At 44.0% G+C, this 19,468-nt stretch overlaps 1 protein-coding gene across 1 annotated transcript in view; it reads left to right on the top strand.

Moving 5' to 3' along the window:
• Positions 1-17,638, top strand: part of LRRC1 (leucine rich repeat containing 1) — a 128,046-nt gene extending 110,408 nt beyond the window's left edge. Inside the window, exons 11-14 of the mRNA XM_059701377.1 lie at positions 4,690-4,805; positions 12,777-12,949; positions 14,518-14,654; positions 16,156-17,638. Of these exons, the coding sequence (XP_059557360.1) occupies positions 4,690-4,805; positions 12,777-12,949; positions 14,518-14,654; positions 16,156-16,314 (585 nt within the window). The 3' untranslated portion in view covers positions 16,315-17,638. The remainder of the gene's footprint in view (positions 1-4,689; positions 4,806-12,776; positions 12,950-14,517; positions 14,655-16,155) is intronic.
• Positions 17,639-19,468: the final 1,830 nt, after the last annotated feature.

The following is a 19,468-nucleotide window of genomic DNA, read 5'->3' as shown; positions in this document are numbered from 1 at the left end:
CAGGGGTTAAGTAATTTGCCCAAGATCACACAGCAAGAAATGGTAGTACTAACTAGCAGTGTCTAATCAGGGTGATTTGTTACGTCATCTGAGATACATCTGTAGAAGGAGATAATTATGTGGTCAGTAAAAATCTTTTTAGAAATGTGATGATATGGGCAAACTTTCTTGATGTCATATGGAAACAAAGGTGCTGAAGGTCCTAGTGTTGGTCCTAATTTTGAAGTGTATGGGCAGAATCAAATGCATGGCAAGAATACTGAAAGATTGTCCCTCAAATTGTTAAATACTGATTATCCCTTTGTAGTCGGATGTGACTTCAGTTATTTTCTCCTTGTTCTTGTGTGTGTGTGCGTGTATAAGGTTTTTATTTTTCAGTCAACATAAATTACTTCCTTATCACTAGGAAAGAAGAATGCCATAGCTCTTAGTGGATATTTTGATGTCAGAGGCCCAATAATTCAGAGCCCCAAAGCCACGTGGTTTCCAAAACATTTATGAAATAGTGGACATTTGAATAATATGCCATAGATGATAGTGGGGCAAAAAAATAGTCTTTGGTTTCTGAAATGACACATCATAATATTTCTCTTCAAATTGTATTTTGACCAGATTTTGCTTATTGTACGTTTTTGTTTTTGCCAATGAAATGTGGGTTCAGTTCTGCTACAAATAATATCAAAAGGAAGCTACTAAAAGAAATGAAAGCACCTTTATACTTAATACAGGGATTCAAAAGTGGGATATAGGCAGACAAAGGTAGGCTTTCTTTTTGAATTGTTGAATCCATCTGATTATCTTCTCTAGGGTAATGTAACCTGGAGGCAATTAAAACTTAGTGAAAGTTGATCTGACCAAAGGTTTGCTTAATAGCCTGCAGGTCCCATCTCCTTAAGATGGATTAGATTAGTGACAAACAGGTAAGGACAGTATCACCTTGACTTGAGACACAAAACAGCTAAACAAGGATTCTCAGTTATATTCTGTGATCCTCAGAAGATCCACGTGCAACCCCTTGTCTTCTGGAAAGGTGCTTTTTGGTTTAAGGGAAGTTTAAAAATATCAGCTTCCTACATGACCGGTGATAAGTTACTTAAACAGTGACTCTGCTTCCCAGATTTCTAAGTGACAGGGACATTTTATCCAGATGGTCACTTTAAGAAACCTGTAAACTGTGCTTCTTGAACCCCAAAGAGAAAGCAGAAGCACATCTGAATGATGTGAATAATGTACTACTGAACTCAAGTCACCGCTTCACTTTTATTGACATAAAATATCATTGTGAGACATTGTAAGGAGACAGAATTTTAAGAAGTTCAGGTGGGTCCGGGGAAGAGCTCGCCAGCATCAGAGCAGGCCCAGCGTAGTAGGCACTCCATGGTGACTGCACTTCTCATTTGGATGTTTCTCTTCTCATTCGAGTTTCCCTTCTTTGAAAAACAATAGCTACTACATTTACTTGGCAGCAATAGCAGTAGACAGGCTCTATGATAGGTGCTAAATTATATTCATGGTTTCATTTAGTTTAATCCTTATTGTTACTTTTGGTTAAAGTAATACAGTCAAACTCACAGAACATGATCGAGCCTGAATTCTCACTCAGGTCTGTGTCATCTCAAAGCACGAACTCCCTCCAACGCACCGCACTCCTCTGCCATCTATAAAGCATTGTCTTTTGATTTATAGTTCAGGCTGCCTAATAATCTTTCCTGAAAGCCAGAAGTTTGCTCCATCCCTTCCTGGCTGATTTGGAAAGAGGGTTCTGTTTGCGTGGATGTTTGCCTGGGACAGCCTGTGCCTTGGCAAGTGATGAAGGCATCCCAGCATTCAGCAGCAACACTCGCCCTTTGTTGGCATTGTTTTCCATACACCATAGACAATGGAGGTCTGGAGGTCGCCTGCCCTGACAACCCAGAGTGCCTAGGAGGCTCTTGAATGCAAGTGCTTTCCACCCTTTGACATCTCTAATGGGTGTGAGATTAGAGAGGGAAAGGAAAAAGAAAAAAAAGGAGACTCTAAACAGTAGACATCTCACACAGGCCTCGGGGGCTCACACTACTCCTCCCCACACACTTAAAGAATGTTCACTTGTCCAGAACTTTGTTGCTCCTACAACTTTTAGACCCTCTCTGATCAGTTTAATCAATTAATTAACTTTTGATTGATATGAATAATGTATATGTACATGATACAAATTTAAAATGTTCATAGATGTAGTAGCAGGGCCCCAAAACAGATATTCTACAGGTGGCCGGGCCAGTGGACAGCTTCCTGACAAAGTGCCCCAAATCACAAGGAGGTCTTGTCTCTACATCCCTGCCAGGAGCTTCTTGTCCCATCAGGAGGGCCATGTAGGAGAATAACTGATAGCTGCTCTGCTCCCATGGAGGAGCATGCAGGGCAGAGGGGTGTCCAGCCTCGGCCACGTGCTGACCTGCAAGGCCTCCTCATGGCTGCAGTCCCTCCACTGAGCCCAGACACTAGTACAGTTACCCCTCTACATACAGGGGTGTGTGTGAGGGGTCCCCTCCATGAGAACCTTGAGAATTCCTTCCCATGAGTAGATTTTTGTTGGAATCATCTGACTTTATCAGGGAGAATCTACTCATGTCGATCCTCAAAAGATTCAGGGTTTTGATTTCTTTCCTTCCATGATGTTCCTGGGTACCCTTCGTCAAGGAGGAGAGGGGTGCCTGGCCCCACAAAAGATCCCTGTAGGACACGACACTGGGGCTCTATATTCATAAATTGTAAGAGAGAACACAGTGGTTCTTGCTAGAAAAAAATTGCTACACATAGCTGCAGATAATAACTTTAAGTAGCAGCCTTTCCCTAGTAGGTAAATTAATAAATATACGTGTATAAACATTCCTACATGAGAAATGTTGGTAGGTAGATAGTCTTCACAGGTGAGAAGATGGGATGGGTACTATACTGGCCAAGCACCCTGATTATATGTAAATGTGCAGATTAAACAGTAGCTCAGTAAAGGACCTATCAGAAGGTTGGTATAGACCCAAATTATGAAAAAAAATGCAGAGAGCAGTGTGTCAGTGTAGATCAACGGGTCCCAGAAAGAGTGGAGGATGTTAAGCCTGATTTTGGATGATTGGTAATGTTTTGAAAGACAAAAGGAAGGACCCTTCCATAAGAAGTAGTTGAACCAAAAATATAAGGTATATCTTAGATGACAGTAAGTAGACCAGTTTTGCTGGGATGGGAGATGTGAATGCTGGGAAGCCTTCTGCATACCTGGGTGTTCTCCAGGTGGTCAGAGATGAATGTTAGTCCATGTTTTCTTATGTTTGTTTTTCTTTTACATCCATATAGTTAAAAATTGTGGTTAAAGATATTATTTCAAAATCTTTACATTAACTCCAAAAGGAAGATGTAATAATAAGATTGTGCATGAAGGTAATTATGTGGTAATTTCATAAGTGTGCATCCTGCTGTTTAAGATGTGTACATATACTAAACCCATAAATAGAAAAGGTCAGAAGCTGTATCAGACATCCTTGGAGATCCAGTCAAGTCTCGGCCCCCCCTCAAGTGGAGGCTCTGGAGTGCTCACCCGTGTCAGAGCGCCATCAGTGGGTCCCTTCGTGAGCCTTTCCGAGCCCTGCTCTGGGTGAGGAGGAGCACAGGAGGCATTGGGGAGCACAGGGAGTCCTGCCGAGGGTGCGCCTGGGATCCAGTTATTTTCTTGCCCCCGTGGTGCAGCTTTCCTGACAGTAGAGACCACAGCCAGTTTGTTTGGGAGCACCACTGAATTCTTTTGTGTTTATGTTCTTCGTTGAAGACCAATTAAATGAAGCTCAATTGTCTTTGAATTGCTTGCTTTAAAAAAAAAAAAGGAAGTGATAATCAAATTTGGTGTGGATGTAGATATTGGTTTATGCTTTTATCAGCAGGTCATAGCTGAGGAGATTAATGTGTGTATTTACCAAATTCACTATTGGCTAAAAATATTATTGAATTCCATTGGTCAAAGGAAAATGAAGTTGCCAAACTAAGTTGTGAATGGAAGCTATTAAAAGTTGTATGGTGGAAATTAATGTACTGCTTCATCTCTCAGATGACCTCCCACTGTTTTAAATAAACTGAAAAGCTGAGAGCACTGAAGTTAATGGGATGGACAGATCTTCAAAGGGGTGTGTGTGTGTGTGTGTGTGTGTGTGTGTGTGTGTGTGTGAGAGAGAGAGAGAGAGAGAGAGAGAGAGAGAGAGAGAGAGAGAGAGAGAGAGAGAGAGGAAGAGAGAGAGAGAGAGAGAGAGAGAGAGAGATTGGCCTAACTTTTGAAACCTAGAATCCTGGTATTTCCATATGACCACAAAATACTTGTCTGGACCTGTGTGCTTGGTGAATGTATTTAAAAGATGTGGTTGTATTAGATAGCAATAGAAAATGACTCCTTTCCAGAATGAATTTTTTGGACTATATTGTTTATTTTCTTGTTTTAATTTAGAACATGTGTGTCTAGTGTTATGCAGAGATTTTTATGAACATATTGGACTATTCTATTTTGTATGATTTAAATTAAGCATAGTTGGTCATTAGAGACTTCAAATCATGTGGTATAACTTTATGCATCCTTTTCATGCCATTTGATAAACAGGCCCACCACCATCCCCCCCCCCAAAAAAAAAAAAATCAATCTGGAAACAAGTTGTGTTTTCTTTCCTGTTGCAGATCGGTGGGTGCTGCAGCCTCACTGTGTTCTGCATGCGGGACAACAGACTGACCCGGATCCCTGCTGAGGTGTCACAGGCCACAGAGCTTCACGTCCTGGATGTGGCAGGGAACAGGTGAGCATGTTCTGTTTGCGCTGCTTGAGAGAAAGAAACAGATGTTCACCCACCCTCGCCTTTGCCGTGCGTCTTTGCCATCTTGCCTTGCTCCATCAGATGATGGAATATATACTGATTAGTCGAACGACCCAGGCCCAGGAACTTTTCAGTCTAGGTCCTGGAGTGACTGAGCCGTGTGGAGTAGAGAAGGTCAGAGATACCTGAGCGTGAGTACTTCCCAGTGTACGCGGACCCTCTGTACACATGCTTCCCCGAGCAGCGGGCAGTGATGTAAGGGACGGAGCAGTGCCGGGAACTGGGAGACGCAGGTTTCACCTCAGCTCTGTAAGTCAGTGTGGGCCTCAGCTTCCTCTGAGCCTGCATGAGTTTGAACTAGGTTTGAACCAGGGGTCTTGAGATGCTCTGCCGGTGACACTGAACTCTCCCAAGTTGTGAACATGATTGCATTCAGGGACACTTTTCTGGCGAAGAGGATCCACAACTAATGTCAGAATCACCAAGTGAGTCATAAGTTAAAAAGGAAGAGCCACCAGGCTGGCATCCCCAAGATCACAGCAGCAGCGTTTCTCAGGTGCCCGGCAGGAGGTCAGGTTAGACTGCTCACCAGTTCTGGAATGTGTCTTCTCTTCTCCTTGTAGAATATTGATTTGTTTTAGCCAATCTGAACTAATGTCATCACCTCGAATGTCATACGCACTTGCTTCCCCCTGAGCCTACACAGGCTGTTCTGTCTGGCTGGGACCCTCTTCTCTATTTCCCTACTTTTATTCTTCATCACTGATGCTTTCATTTTCTCCAGAAAGCATTCCTTTCCCTGAATCTGCATTTTTATTTACTGCTAACGCAGCACTGACCATGGCCTGTTTGCACCTGTGGAACCCTCCTAACCTAAGGTTAGCTGAAAGTAGGTGTCGTGGTTTATGTGTCACTATATCCTTTGTCCCTTCACAGTACCTGGCACATGGTAGGTGCCTAGGAAAGTGTTACACATGTTAGTTTTGCAGCATGAATAGCAGGCCACTTTAAAATGCTTCGTATCACAGGCTTCACTGCCTGCCAAGAGGAATTGAAAAATGCTTTTGAGCATTGTAGTTAGATAGGAGAGGGAGTGCTGAACCAGGGGGAGACAGATGGTCCACACTGTCTGGGGGATTGAGTCTGGGGGATTGAGCTAATGGTCACTTAGGTCAGGCTCAGCACCATCATTCATTCTTGCTGATGGACTGCAGACGGCGTGCTAAGTAACCCGCGCTCCACAGGAACCTGGGGGCGAGGCCTGGCCTCCCGGAGTGCTCACCCTGTCAGTGCATTCTTCAGCACATCCTGAGAGATTCTTAAGACCACTAACTGGTGACTGAAACCTCAGGATTAGTTTGATCTGAACGTGGCATTTCTGTGGGACTTAGCCGGCATGCAATTTACAGCTTGAGAAGGGTGGTGTCCCCACTTCTCGCCTCCAGCAGTAGCAGCTCAGTGAGTCCCAGCCTCCCCTGGTTCTTGCCATGCTGGTGAGTGTGGATTTGCCTCACTAATTCTTGGGTGCAAAGATGGCTCTGGTGTCTAAAAACTGGTTTTCACATGAGTGATGGCTCCATTCTCCAGTTCTTGGAAGAAGGGAAAGTTAAGTTTTTATTATGCTTGGGCTGGGGTGGAGAAAAGCCAGTTAAAAAGTTGAGTTACGTAGCTGTCATCTGAGTCACTTAAGTGTGTCATTTAGTCCAGGTATATATAGATTAATAACCAAATTTTAAGTCTATTAAAATATTTAATTACTACTCATTTTAAAGTATCAGTATAGAAACTAATAATAAAAAGGACTACCACGTCAGCTCTTTGGCCTGGAGAAATGTCACACCATGGGAAATCATACCAAATGTGAGAGAAGTTCTGCCTCTGCAATCAAGCACATAAAAATAGCAAATAGCACAGAGACTACATCTTAGTTTCCAAAAAGTTTCTTTGATAAATTGGATACAGTAAGTCACAGCAAGGATAACTATAAAATGGAACTTGGAAAGTAAACATCAAACCTTCTGGTACAGTAACAGAGGAGGTGTCTTGTATCATCAGCTACTAATGGACACAGGATATACATTTATTTATTAGACCCCCTCCCAGAGGATTATCCACCAAACACACAAAATTGGGTATTTGAGGATCTTCTTTGCAGTGTTAGTTAGTTCCAAATACTAACAATGACTGTTAATGGGGAAACAGTTTATACCTTTGAATTTAAATAAAAAATTAAAATATTAATTTAAACATATATTAAAATATATCACCTCACAACTGTTAGCATGGCTATTATGAAAAAGATAAGAAATAACAAGGGTGTGGAGAAAAGGGAAACCTTGTGCACAGTTGGTGGGAATGTAAACTGGTACAGCCACTATAGAAAGAGCAGTATGGAGGTTCCTCAGGAACTTAAAGTTAGAACGACCGTAAGATTCAGCAATCCGCCCTGACCGGTTTGGCTCAGTGGATAGAGCGTCAGCCTGCGGACTGAAAGGTCCCGGGTTCAATTCCAGTCAAGGGCATGTACCTTGGTTTCGGGCACATCCCCAGTGGGGGGTGTGCAGGAGGCAGCTCGTCGATGTTTCTCTCTCATCGATGTTTCTAACTCTCTATCCCTCTCCCTTCCTCTCTGTAAAAAATGAATAAAATATATTTTTAAAAAAGATTCAGTAATCCCACTTCTGGGTATGTATTCAAAGGAAATGAACACAGGATATCAAAGAGATGTCTGGACCCCCATGTTCGTTGCAGTGTTATTTATAATAGCCAAGATATGGCTAAGAATCTATCAATAGAAGATCTATACTAATAAAAGGGTAATATGCTAATTAGACCAGACATCTTCCGGACGTCCTTCCAGACAAAGCCACAGTGGCAGGGGCCAAGGCAGAGGTGGTTAAGGGCGATCAGGCCAGTGGGGGGAGCAGTTAGGGGGCGATCAGGCCTGCAGGCAGAGGTGGTTAGGAGTGATCAGGCCTGCATGGGAGCAGTTAGGGGGCGATCAGGCTGGCAGGCAGAGGCGGTAGGGGCGATCAGGTTGGCAGGCAGAGGCGGTTAGGGGCGCTCAGGCCGGCAGGGGAGGGCAGTTAGGGGTGATCAGGCTGGCAGGGGAGGGCAGTTAGGGGCAATTAGGCTGACAGGAGAGCATTTAGGGGGTTATCAGGCCAGCAGGCAGAGATGGTTAGGGGTGATCAGGTCGACAGGCAGAGGTGGTTAGAGGCAGGCAGGCAGGCGAGCAGCCAGGAACCAGCAGTCCTGGATTGTGAGAGGGATGTCTGCTGGTTTAGGCCTGATCCCGCAGGGCATCCCCCTAGGGGTCCTGGATTGGAGAGGGTGCAGGCGGACTGAGGGACCTCCCCCTATGCACGAATTTCATGCACTGGGCCTCGTGTGTGTGTGTCTGAGTGTGTGTGTGTGTGTGTGTGTGTGTGTGTGTGTGTGTATTGAAATATTATTCAGCTATGAGAAAGAAGGAAATTCTGCCATTATGACAACATGGATGGACCTTGAGGGCATGAAATAAGTCAGATGAAGGAAGACAAGTATTGTATGATCTCACATGTGGAATCTAAAAAAGTTGAATTCATTGAAATAAAGAGTGGAATGTGGTTGCCAGGGACTGAGGGGAGAGGGTGGTGGGAGAAATGGGAGATGTTGGTCAAAGGGTATTCACTTCCAGTTATAAGATGAGTAAGTTCTGGGGATCTAATGTGTAGCATGGTGACTGTAGGTAACAGTATTGTATTATTGTATTATATACTTGAAAATTGCTAAGAGAATAGACCTTAAGTGTTTTTAACACACACACACACACACACACACACACACACACACACACACACAGTGGTAATTATGTGAGGTAATGGCAGTGTTAATTAAGTCTTCTGTGGTAATCATTTCACAATTTTTAAATGTATCAAATCATCATGTTATACACCTTAAACTTACACAATGTTGTATGTCAGTTATATCTCAATAAAGCTGGGAAAAATAAAAGTATTAAAAGACAAAACACAATACAACAGTATAGCTATGTTATAAAATACTAAGCAGTTCTAAGAATGAGATATTTCTCCGTAGAGACACAGGAGACCCAGATCCTGATTAGTAGAGCAAGTATACAGAGTATTATCATTTTTGTTCATGTTTTTAAGAAGACATACCTATTGTAGTACATCAAAATATTAATAGTAGTTCCCCTAGTGGAAGGGTGGAGGCTTAGGGTTACAGGGGCTTTCACTTTAGATATTTTGATATTGTTTAATTTTTTTTCATTGATTATGTTCTCTTTGTATATCTTTAAACATTTTTGAAAACTTTGCTTAAAACTAAAAGTTCTAGTAGGAGGTAAAAACAGATGAAATATTTAATTGTAAGAAGTGTGCAACCACTGGGGAACTTAATATTACATTAATCAGTAGACTTTTTAATGTTTAGTTCTTAAATACATTTGACAAGCAATTGCTGTAGAAGTTGAGGTGGGGAAGGTTTCTTCAGGTTGGGTTGGTCATGGACGTACTGGAAATGAGAGACTCGTGGTTTATTCATTCATTTGCTTTCACCCTTGTACCATTGATGTCAGGAGTAAGTATTGGCCTTTTATTTTGGGGTGGGGGGTGGGGGGATGTGGTCCTAAATAGAACAGTGTACAGTGGAGCTATGGTTTCTTGTGTTGATTCTGCAGTGTACAGAAGCTTCCAGAATAAACCAAAAATGTATTATTAACTCGTCTGGAAAGCCGGGATATATAATATCTATTTATCTATTTTCCACTTGTGTCTGGATGGTTCACCCAAGAGAAACAGAGGCCTATGTGTCTCTTTACCCCCAGGCCACAGAGAGTCAGTGAGAGGGTCAGCCCCGCCCAGTATGTGTGCAGACGGGCAGGACACAGGGCCTTCTTTTCTCTCTGACATCACAGGAGCACCTCTGTCTGCAAGACACTATGAACAGGCTCGTGTGTTGTGTGGGCAACGGGCATATTCAAGCTGGCACTTCGATTCTTTGCAGGAAAACTGGCATTTCAGACAAATTAATCTCACATGGCTTGCTGAATGTGATTATGAGATGTGTTGTAGAGTCCAGTGACCTGTTTTAGCTTTTACCATGTGGTTTTGTCATCTGTAGAAGCTGTGTTTGTTACTGATGCTCTGCCTGGCCTTTCATCTACTGTATACCTGTGCTTCAGCATTTGCTAGGGAGCCAGTTGTTAGTCTGAGAAGGTACAATGACCGTGTTTCAGTTACCTGTGTTTTGTGCTGGCTTTCAAATCTTGATTTTTTTCTTCTTCTTCATGTTCTCATGATTAAGAAAGGTAGAGATGCTGACTATAGATTTCTTGCACAAGACTTGAAACTTTAAACATTCTGGAGGATATTATTAGCTTATGTCCTTTTAAAACAAAAATAGGAACAGACTTTCAAAGAAATGATCCTTTTGTTCAATAAAATGGAAAAGTTTAATGTACTTTAAGCTTTCATCGTACATTAGGCTCTTTTAAAAAATCACTGTCACAGTGCCTGGCGAATACATGTCTTCTGTCTTTAACTTCCTGGCCTTCGAGTGCATGACATCCTTTGGGCAGAGGGAGAAATAACTGGTATAAGCCTGAGCGATTTCCTTTCCGTTCCCCTCGAAGAAACAGTGCCTCAGAACAGGAGGCGTGGAACTGGGAATCTGCTGTCTCCTGCCCTCTTTCTCATGGATTTCACTGCACTGGGTAGATTTGGGATTTAGAAATCCATATTTCTCACCTAGTGTGTTGCTCATTAGTGAAATATTGCAATGTGTAATACATAGAGACTTTTCAAGGGAACTTAACATGCAGTTCTCATGGATGCATTGATTTCAGAACCTGAGTCCCACATGGATACAAGTGTGCCGTGCTTTCCACCCAGTCCACGTGCGTGGGAGGCATCTATCTTCATGGACTCACGTTAGGAAAATACTGTCTCCTCGCCACAGCTCTTACATCGGAAATCTTTGCAAAACATATTAATTGTTCTCCTGAAAAATTTGTTGATCATGCATTTGTTAATCTTCTCTGTGCACTCTTTGATACTTTTTTATTTCATTTGTTAAAGTAGCTTGACCAGTTTAACATTTTCCTTAGAGTACATTTTCCTTATTAGTTTTATATTATCAGAGTATACCTTCTCTTCATAGCTCTGCAAAAAGTTCTAGTTTATTTCCCACAAGTCTGTCAGTTCAGACTGGTATACAGGCGGACCTCAGAGATAATTGTGGGTTCGGTTCCAGACCCTCACTTCATTCTGTAATGAAGTGAGTGTAATCTCTTTGCTGGTGGAGGGTCTGGCCTACAATTTGTAAAACATACAACATCTGTAAAGTGCAATAAAGCAAAACACAGTAAGACAAGCATTGCCTGAGTATTTCTAATAACTCAGTATTAATCTGTTGGTAAGATCTACAGGTCGATCTTCCTCATATATTAACCGGGGATAGGTGTACAATTTTGTAAAAGAAAGAACTCCAGGAATACATGCTGTCCTATCATTCTTCATGGGATTAATGGGCTAGATGTCTCTTCTAAGAAAATTTGCCTCATATAGTAGTTAACAGAATGTGAGTAGCTTAAACAGTCACTTCTAAGACTGATCCATAATTTAATATTTGGAATCATACTTAGTGGGAAAATATGTGATCAAATATATCCTTAGGTTCTTTAAACCTTGAATTTCTGGTAGCAACATGGTTTTGGTTGTTTTGCAAAGTGAATTAGTATCTTGTATAAAGCATTAGTTTTTACTAAGCAGCATTTTCACCCTCGGCACTGTTAGCATTTGGGGCCAGATAATTGTTATGGGGGCTGTCCTATGCATTGTAGATGTGTAGCAACAACCCCAACCTCTACCCACTAGATCCCATATGTCTATAGACATGGCCGGATGCCCCTGAGGGCAGAGTCACGCCTGGTTGAGAACCACTGTGCTAACCTCTGGAGGTACCAAGGCCATGGTTTCTGTGGTGATCTTTACTGAATAGACCTAACTGCTTGCAGCGAAGCTGTGAAATATTTGTGCAAATATAAACATGAAACTAATCTTTAGGTGTCACATTACAATTTTAAAAGTGCTTTGCTTTATATATACACGATCTCATTTGAAACTGAAGCAATCTGATGTGGATATTAATTATCACGTAGGCGTCTGAGAAGTGGGAGCTTCTAGAAACTGAAAGATAAAAAGTTTAGGATGGAACACTTAAAATCTCCCCAGAGAAAGCAAATGGAGTCCATGAAAGAAATGTTTTAGCCTTTAGTTTAACTGCAACTTAACTTCTTCAGCACCCCACGCATCTCCTTCCTCCCGTCCTATTTGCCCGGTGCTGCTGGAAATAGGTAATCCCACAGGCTCCCACCAGCCCCGGCGCCAAGGTGTTGCCATCCTGTGTGAGAACTCAGCTTCCTCGGTTACACTGGCTTTGGTTTTCTCTTTAAGTCGGGACCTCTGAGTGCAGGACTGAATTATGTGCCCCTTAATCTCCTCATTTCTTGCCCTATGGCCTGGCGGTGCTGATGAGATAGGTCAGTGATGGCGAACCTATGACACCTCTGACACTCGAACTCATTTTTTTTGGTTGATTTTTCTTTGTTAAATGGCATTTAAATATATAAAATAAATATCAAAAATATAAATCTTTGTTTTACTATGGTTGCAAATATCAAAAAATTTCTATAGGTGACACGGCACCAGAGTTAAGTTAGGGTTTTTCAAAATGCTGACACGCCGAGCTCAAAAGGTTCGCCATCACTGAGATAGGTGATAGCAGAAAGGGAAGCACAGACTACTCAGTCTACCTGCAAAGCGTAAATTGGGTATCTTCCTATCAACCTAGCCCCAGGACGTGTTCTCATTCTTTGCTGTTTTTATTGACAGGAGGTGATTGCATTACACCATTTGAGGCCTGATGTCTTCTTTTGTTTTATATTAGGTTGTCGCATCTGCCCTTGTCTCTCACGGCCTTGAAGTTGAAGGCTTTGTGGTTATCTGACAACCAGTCCCAGCCTCTGCTCACGTTCCAGACAGACACAGACCTCAGCACAGGAGAGAAGATTTTAACCTGTGTCTTACTTCCTCAGCTGCCTTCTGAACCTACTTGCCAAGGTGAATTTAAGGACTGTGTTCATTTGACCACAAAATTAGTAGGAGTTCATATCTCCCCATAAGATCTCTCACTTTCACATGTGACTGTATTTTTGTCCAATTCTGCCCCTTAGACCTGGCCCAGGTGAGGTCCCTGTGGGCCTCCTCCAGGAAGGTCCCCTGCACCTTTACAGAAAAAGTACCACTCACGCCTGTCTAAGCCTGAAATTCCCTAAACACCCTCTTGGTTTTGAATGATAGCCGAGGTTGAAAATACAGATACTCCTTAAAAGTCACTTAAAATCCAAACTGAGGGTTTGGAGGATGAGTATTGACTTTAGTTGGCAAACTGTTTTAAGCCAGTGAGTTGTTTTGAGTCACTGTATCTTTGTTTTGTAAATATGTGTAGTTTCAAAAAGTATTCACACTAACATCATAGTGCTGTTACAAATCCTTTGCTGAGGGCTGATTTTGATGGAGGAGAACTGGAGTACCCTGGGAGGGCAGGAGTCCCCTAAGTGGAAGGGCCCAAAGCCACTTGCCAGCCCCACCCTTGTTAGATGAGCTTTGAAGACCCCAAGGGAAAAACATGGTAGAATGTGTTACTGCGGCAAGTTCTGGTCTCTGACATGTGTGGCCCCATCTAGTCCTGGTCCCCTTTGCGTGCGACCCCATCTAGTCCTGGTCTCCAATGCGTGTGGCCCCAGCTAGTCCTGGTCCCCGATGCGTGTGGCCCCAGCTAGTCCTGGTCCCCGATGCATGCGGCCCCAGCTAGTCCTGGTCTCCAATGCGTGCGGCCCCAGCTAGTCCTGGTCCCCGATGCGTGTGGCCCCAGCTAGTCCTGGTCCCTGATGCGTGCGACCCCATCTAGTCCTGGTCCCCGATGCGTGCGGCCCCAGCTAGTCCTGGTCCCTGATGCGTGCGACCCCATCTAGTCCTGGTCTCCAATGCGTGCGGCCCCAGCTAGTCCTGGTCCCCGATGCGTGCGGCCCCAGCTAGTCCTGGTCCCTGATGCGTGCGACCCCATCTAGTCCTGGTCTCCAATGTGTGCGGCCCCAGCTAGTCCTGGTCCCTGATGCGTGCGACCCCAGCTAGTCCTGGTCCCCGATGCGTGCGGCCCCAGCTAGTCCTGGTCCCCGATGCGTGCGGCCCCAGCTAGTCCTGGTCCCCGATGCGTGCGGCCCCAGCTAGTCCTGGTCTCCGACGCGTGCGGCCCCAGCTAGTTAGTGTTCTGCATCATTGAAAAGAGACAGCAACTCTGTCCCAGGCTTTTTCTTTTTTTTTTCTTTTTAATCCTCACCCAAGGATATGATTTTACTGATTTAGAGAGGGACAGAGGGAGAGGGAGAGAGAGAGACACATCCATCAGTTTCTCCCATACGTGCACCAGACTGGGGATCAAACTCACACCTGGTACGTGCCCTGACCGGGAGTCGAACCCGAGGTCCTTGGGTGCACAGGATGACGCTGAACCAGCTGAGCCACACGGCCAGTGCCCTTTTCTTTTTGTTTTTAATTGTTTACATTACTGCATAGCAGTGTCCGGTCACCGACCCGAGCTCCCTGCTGATGTGCCTTTGTCGTGACAGAGAACCTGCCTCGCTGTGGGGCCCTGGAGAGCCTGGTGAATGACGTCTCCGACGAGGCCTGGAACGAGCAGGCAGTACACAGAATCAGTGCAATCCGGTTCTTGGAAGACGAAAAAGATGAAGACGACAACGAAATGGTATGGAAATGGAGATTCTTGGCCTCAGTAGAAGTTCAAAATTTAAAAGCCTTCCAAGGTTAATACTGGCACCTCATAAGGATTTCTTGTGTTTTCAACTAGTGTATTTTCTGTTTTGCCTTTAGACTTTTAGGATTTTTAGAAGACAAAACTAGGTACTTCTAGGTACAGATTCACCAAGTGTGTGTAAGGCCAGTGGAACGTTTGGGTCTTTTTGTCTGAATCGTTTATGGCACTTCTTTTCTTTATTTGTGATAGTTTCCCCTCCCACCACCACTGTTTTCTTAAAATTGATTTTTCTTTTTTGTTGTTCCCACTGAATTAAGCCCCTTCCCACACTCCCAGGTATTATGATATCATGTTGGCTGCATTCACACTTCCTGCTGTGTCACAGCTCAAGTTCAGTTGTGCTGAATTCTCTCTCTCTTCCTCCCCTCCCCCTCCCCCCCCCCCCTTCACCTGTGGTCTTAGTTGGATTCCTTAAGGAGTTTTTAGTCAGAAATCAGGAATAGATGTGAAAGTGCCTCTCAGCCTCACTTTCATCCACACCTGAGTGTGTCTCAGTCGCCTCCGGGCGTCAGCGACAGCTCTTCCTACACGTTGACTTTGGCTCTTAAACTCCTCACTCATTGAGATTTTCATAAGCAGAGCTTCACGGGAGTACTCGCAGCCCCCAAACCAGGGGTGGCTTTTAAATTATTATATGTTAGTCTCTGTTATTCCAGCTGTCACCAAAGGGGATTTTCTCCTCTTATAGCGTCTGTGCAAAACAGGACTTGGGCATGACAATACCTCACTGCTTGGCTCTTTCCTGAGGGCGGTTCTCTCACCAGGGACTTCTTGCCTCTGTAGCGCTCTCATGTTATTAGCCTACTTAGCTCCTGCATTTAAAAGCTGTAAATGCCCTTTTATGAGCTGAAGAGCATGTAGCCTGTGAAATGATATAATTTTAAAGTTTTGCCCCTCTCCTTTCACTTCACTCCTAGCTCCGTGGTCTTTATGAGGAGCTATGAGGCGCGTGTGACGGTTCCCTAGTGGGTCATATGCACAGTGCACAGCAGGATAAGGACAGGCGGCCTTCTCTTTACTCTCCTTTTTCTTCAGCTCCCTGCCTCCAGCCACAGCCGCTCTGAGTAACAGAACATTACAGTGATTTTAATTCAGAACTCTTTACCCCTTCTTTTTTTTTCCCTTCACACCCCACAACTACATCTTATAAATCTCTTATCTTTTTTTCTCACAGTTCATGGAACTTTATTGTTACGCAGTAATGTCCTATTTTAAAACGTCTTCTTCTATTCCGAAAGTAATCCTCTATCTTGGCTAGATAAGTTACATGCACCACTGTCCTCGCCCATTAACCACCGGGAAGCCGGGGTAAGTGCTCAGCTCCGGCTCATGGTCTGCAGGAGGCAGGCTCTGCTTTGGAGGCTGCCGGGAGCTGCGTGTCTGAAAGAGAAACAGATAAAACCTAAGCACTCACTCCACTGTCTGTTTTCAGAGAACACTTCAGAGGCGGGCCACGCCACACCCAGGGGAGCTAAAGAACATGAAAAAGACAGTGGAGAATTTGCGGAACGACATGAATGCTGCTAAAGGACTGGATTCCAACAAAAACGAGGTCAATCACACCGTTGACCGAGTGACCACTTCTGTGTAGAATTTCGCCTCCAGATTTTACCTCCTGCGTCTTCCCCTGCTGTCTTTCGAGGAGCCTCCTGCAGTCCTCGGTCCTCACCAGAACCCCGCGCATGGGCTCCCCACGTCTCCCCACCTCGCGTTCGGACGCTGCTCTCTCCAAGGAAGTGCCTTACTCTAACCCGTCAGCCAGTGGTCTCCCAGCGTGACTGTTTCTTTCCCTACACTCCAGCTGTTTGTACAAGTAGAATACACTACTGTCCACATCTGACCTTTGTTTTTGTCTTATGTTGGGGGAAGGGAGAGCAAGAAGGGAACATTGATCCTCCTCCCTCCACCAAGTGCTGGGACACTTTAACCCAAATTCTCTTGGACCTATTGGTGAGAGATGGTTTTATGTGTGATGGAAAATCAATACTTTTTAAAACCCTTTTGGCAGCTCAGATGGTGTAAATTTAAACATTTTGTATAGGTATTTCGTAACAAAAAATATGTATTTCTTTTTTGTTATTTTATCTTGAAAAACGGTACATATTTTAGTATTTGTGCGGAAAACTCACACACAGTCCTGAAGTATTTGCTTTTATTTGTGCCACCCACTGTGCCTTACTGTGTCCTGTGTCATGTCAAACCAGTCGCGCGCATCAGCAGCCCGAGCAGAACGGCGGGCCAGGGACGCGGTACGTCCCCCAGCAGTGTTGGCTTCTAATTCTGTCCACCTGGGGATTTGTTCTTAACCAAAAAGAAGTTACCACTGATTTGTAGATGATATTGGATGATTTTTTTAAAAAGATAAACCAAAGGATTAGGCTGCTAATATTTCATTTCTTATACTTTTAACTTTTTATAAATGAGTCTCGTATAAAAGAGTGGAGTGTCTGATTGTTCCTACTTGGAAGGTATGTGCCATTTGTAAAATAAAATAGAACAGGCAAGCACAAAAAGAGAAAACCGGTTTTGAAATTCATGGGTAAATAAATTATGTACTGCGAAAGAAAGTATGATTTTACACAAGAAAACTTTCCAAGTTTTATATTGAGATATAAAACCACAATAAAGCAAAATAACCTACTATGCCGTATTAGAAATGTTGCTATCTTTATAAGTGCAATTTGTAAATAGTGGTTGAATCAGTGTAACAAAATATTGCTTCATGTTTTAATTTTAATTGTGCTAATTTAAGGAGTGTGGGGTATATTTTGGTATGTTTCCGCTGATTTGATTTTTTTTTTTTTTTTGGTATGATGTGATAAAAGAGGAATGAAAAGTGCCAATCACTGTGTGGTGTTTAGGAAAATCGTGTTGGTGTTTTTTCTCTCCATGAAATAAAGTCACCCTGGACATTAGTCATACAGCTTTTAAAATTAATTATCATCTTGCATATTCAAATGAGAGCAGGTGGCTGAGTTTTTTGTTTTGTTTTTTGACAATGTGCTGCCTTCCATTACATATCTAACCCACTGGTCGGTTTTGAGTTCACTGCCGTGGGACTCGCATTCACTGCTCCTTCTCCCACCCCCCGGGGCAAAGCCCAGCACTGCCCTCAGCTCAGGCTCCTGACTGGCTTGTGGCATGTGGCCAACCGGATGCCTTAGAAACCTGCTTTCAGTCGACCAGATATGATACCTTCTTTTACTTCTGCACATCTACTTGCTGAAATCACTTTGCTTTTTAAGTTGTTTGTATATATGTGTATATTTGACAACTATTTATTGAGTTGAAAGTACATGGCACCTAAGTGGTTTCTGACTTGTCAGTTTTATACCTTGCTCCCTAATCTGGGTACCCATCTTCTTTTCTCCATTTTAAGATTTTGGCCTACTCTGTTCTGTTTTATAAAGATGATGCCACTAACTCATGGGCTGCTACACAAGCACATTGGTTTTATTTAAGGAGAGCTGTCTGGACTCTGAAAAACAAATAGAACTTCCATAGTGGTTTTGTTTGTTTCTTTTCCTATAAAGCCCACACTTTACTACTCAGTCTGTGATGGTCTTAGTGGATGAGAGGTGTGCATACATGTTTCTAGGAACTTTTATGTATCTGGTTGTTTCCTTGGCCCTGTCTCCTGTACTTGACACTTACCTGCGTTTTTGTTTTGCTTTGTGTCTTGCTTTCCATTTTTGAGATTTCGTCACCCCCCCCCCGCCCCTCCCCCTCCCAGGTAGGGAAAAGTAACTTTTGGTCATTTATTCTCAGTGGCACTGCAGTGCTCTTTCCCTCCAGGGGGCTGGGACCAGACTTTCGGCTTCACCATGGCAACAGCACCAACCTGTCAAACCCTTGGAGAGCATGCCAGCCTCTTCCCAGGAGCCCTCTCTCCGTGTTATAAGGAAAACTTAATTATGTGGAGGGATACCTTTGCTTGTGGGCTGGAGCCAGGTCCCTGACCTTTCCTAGGGGTATGTGGTACCTCACTGTCAGGCGCCACCCCCAGTCAGCCTCTCCCACCAGGAAGGGGAGGGGTGTGGCCACTGCCTGTTTGTCTTGTAGGAGCTACAGGTAAAAGCAGGACAGATCAGTAGGACCTGTTCACTTTTTCCATAGCCCCTTATTTCTGCATTTTAGCCAGGAAATTACACTTAAGTGGATAAAGCCGTCAGAATTTAGGGTAAAATAATGAATGTCACTGATGATGAGCAGAGGGACAGGTAAGAAAACTAGAACTAGTATTTCCCTGGATGTTTTGCTTTCTCTGGGAAGTTTGGAGGAATGGTCCGGGCCACCCAATCTGTCTGGAAGCTCCCTGGTTAGACGTCCCAGCTGAGGAGGCGCAGGCGAGGGCGCGGGTGGAGCCGCTCCCACAGCCGCAGCGCAGTCCTGCCCTCCCCTGTGAAATCGGCCGCACCTGCGAGGTGTGACGCCTAATGGATGGGGCGGAGGCTGGGAAAAATTCCTTCCCTGTCAGAAAGGTGCTCTGAGCCGCCAGTTCTAACCTTGTAAAGTGGCTGGCACCCTGCCAGGGCGCGGGCTGGTGCACAGGAGCCTGCACAGACCCTGACCGGCGGCGCTGGAGCCGCTGAGTCATGGGAGGCGATGAGGGATAGAGCACCTCCGTGGTGTCCGCAGAGCTGAAATCTCACTTCGCCCAAAGAGCCAATTAAAAAAATTAACCCCAACACTTGATTATGGCTAATAACAAACATGCAAAAGCAGAATTACATAATGGACCCCCT

This window comes from Myotis daubentonii, chromosome 6 (assembly GCF_963259705.1).
Source record: "Myotis daubentonii chromosome 6, mMyoDau2.1, whole genome shotgun sequence".
In the NCBI taxonomy this organism is placed as follows: Eukaryota; Metazoa; Chordata; class Mammalia; order Chiroptera; family Vespertilionidae; genus Myotis; species Myotis daubentonii.
The sequence above is the reverse complement of the archived record's forward strand: the minus strand, read 5'-3'. Positions and strand labels throughout refer to the sequence as shown.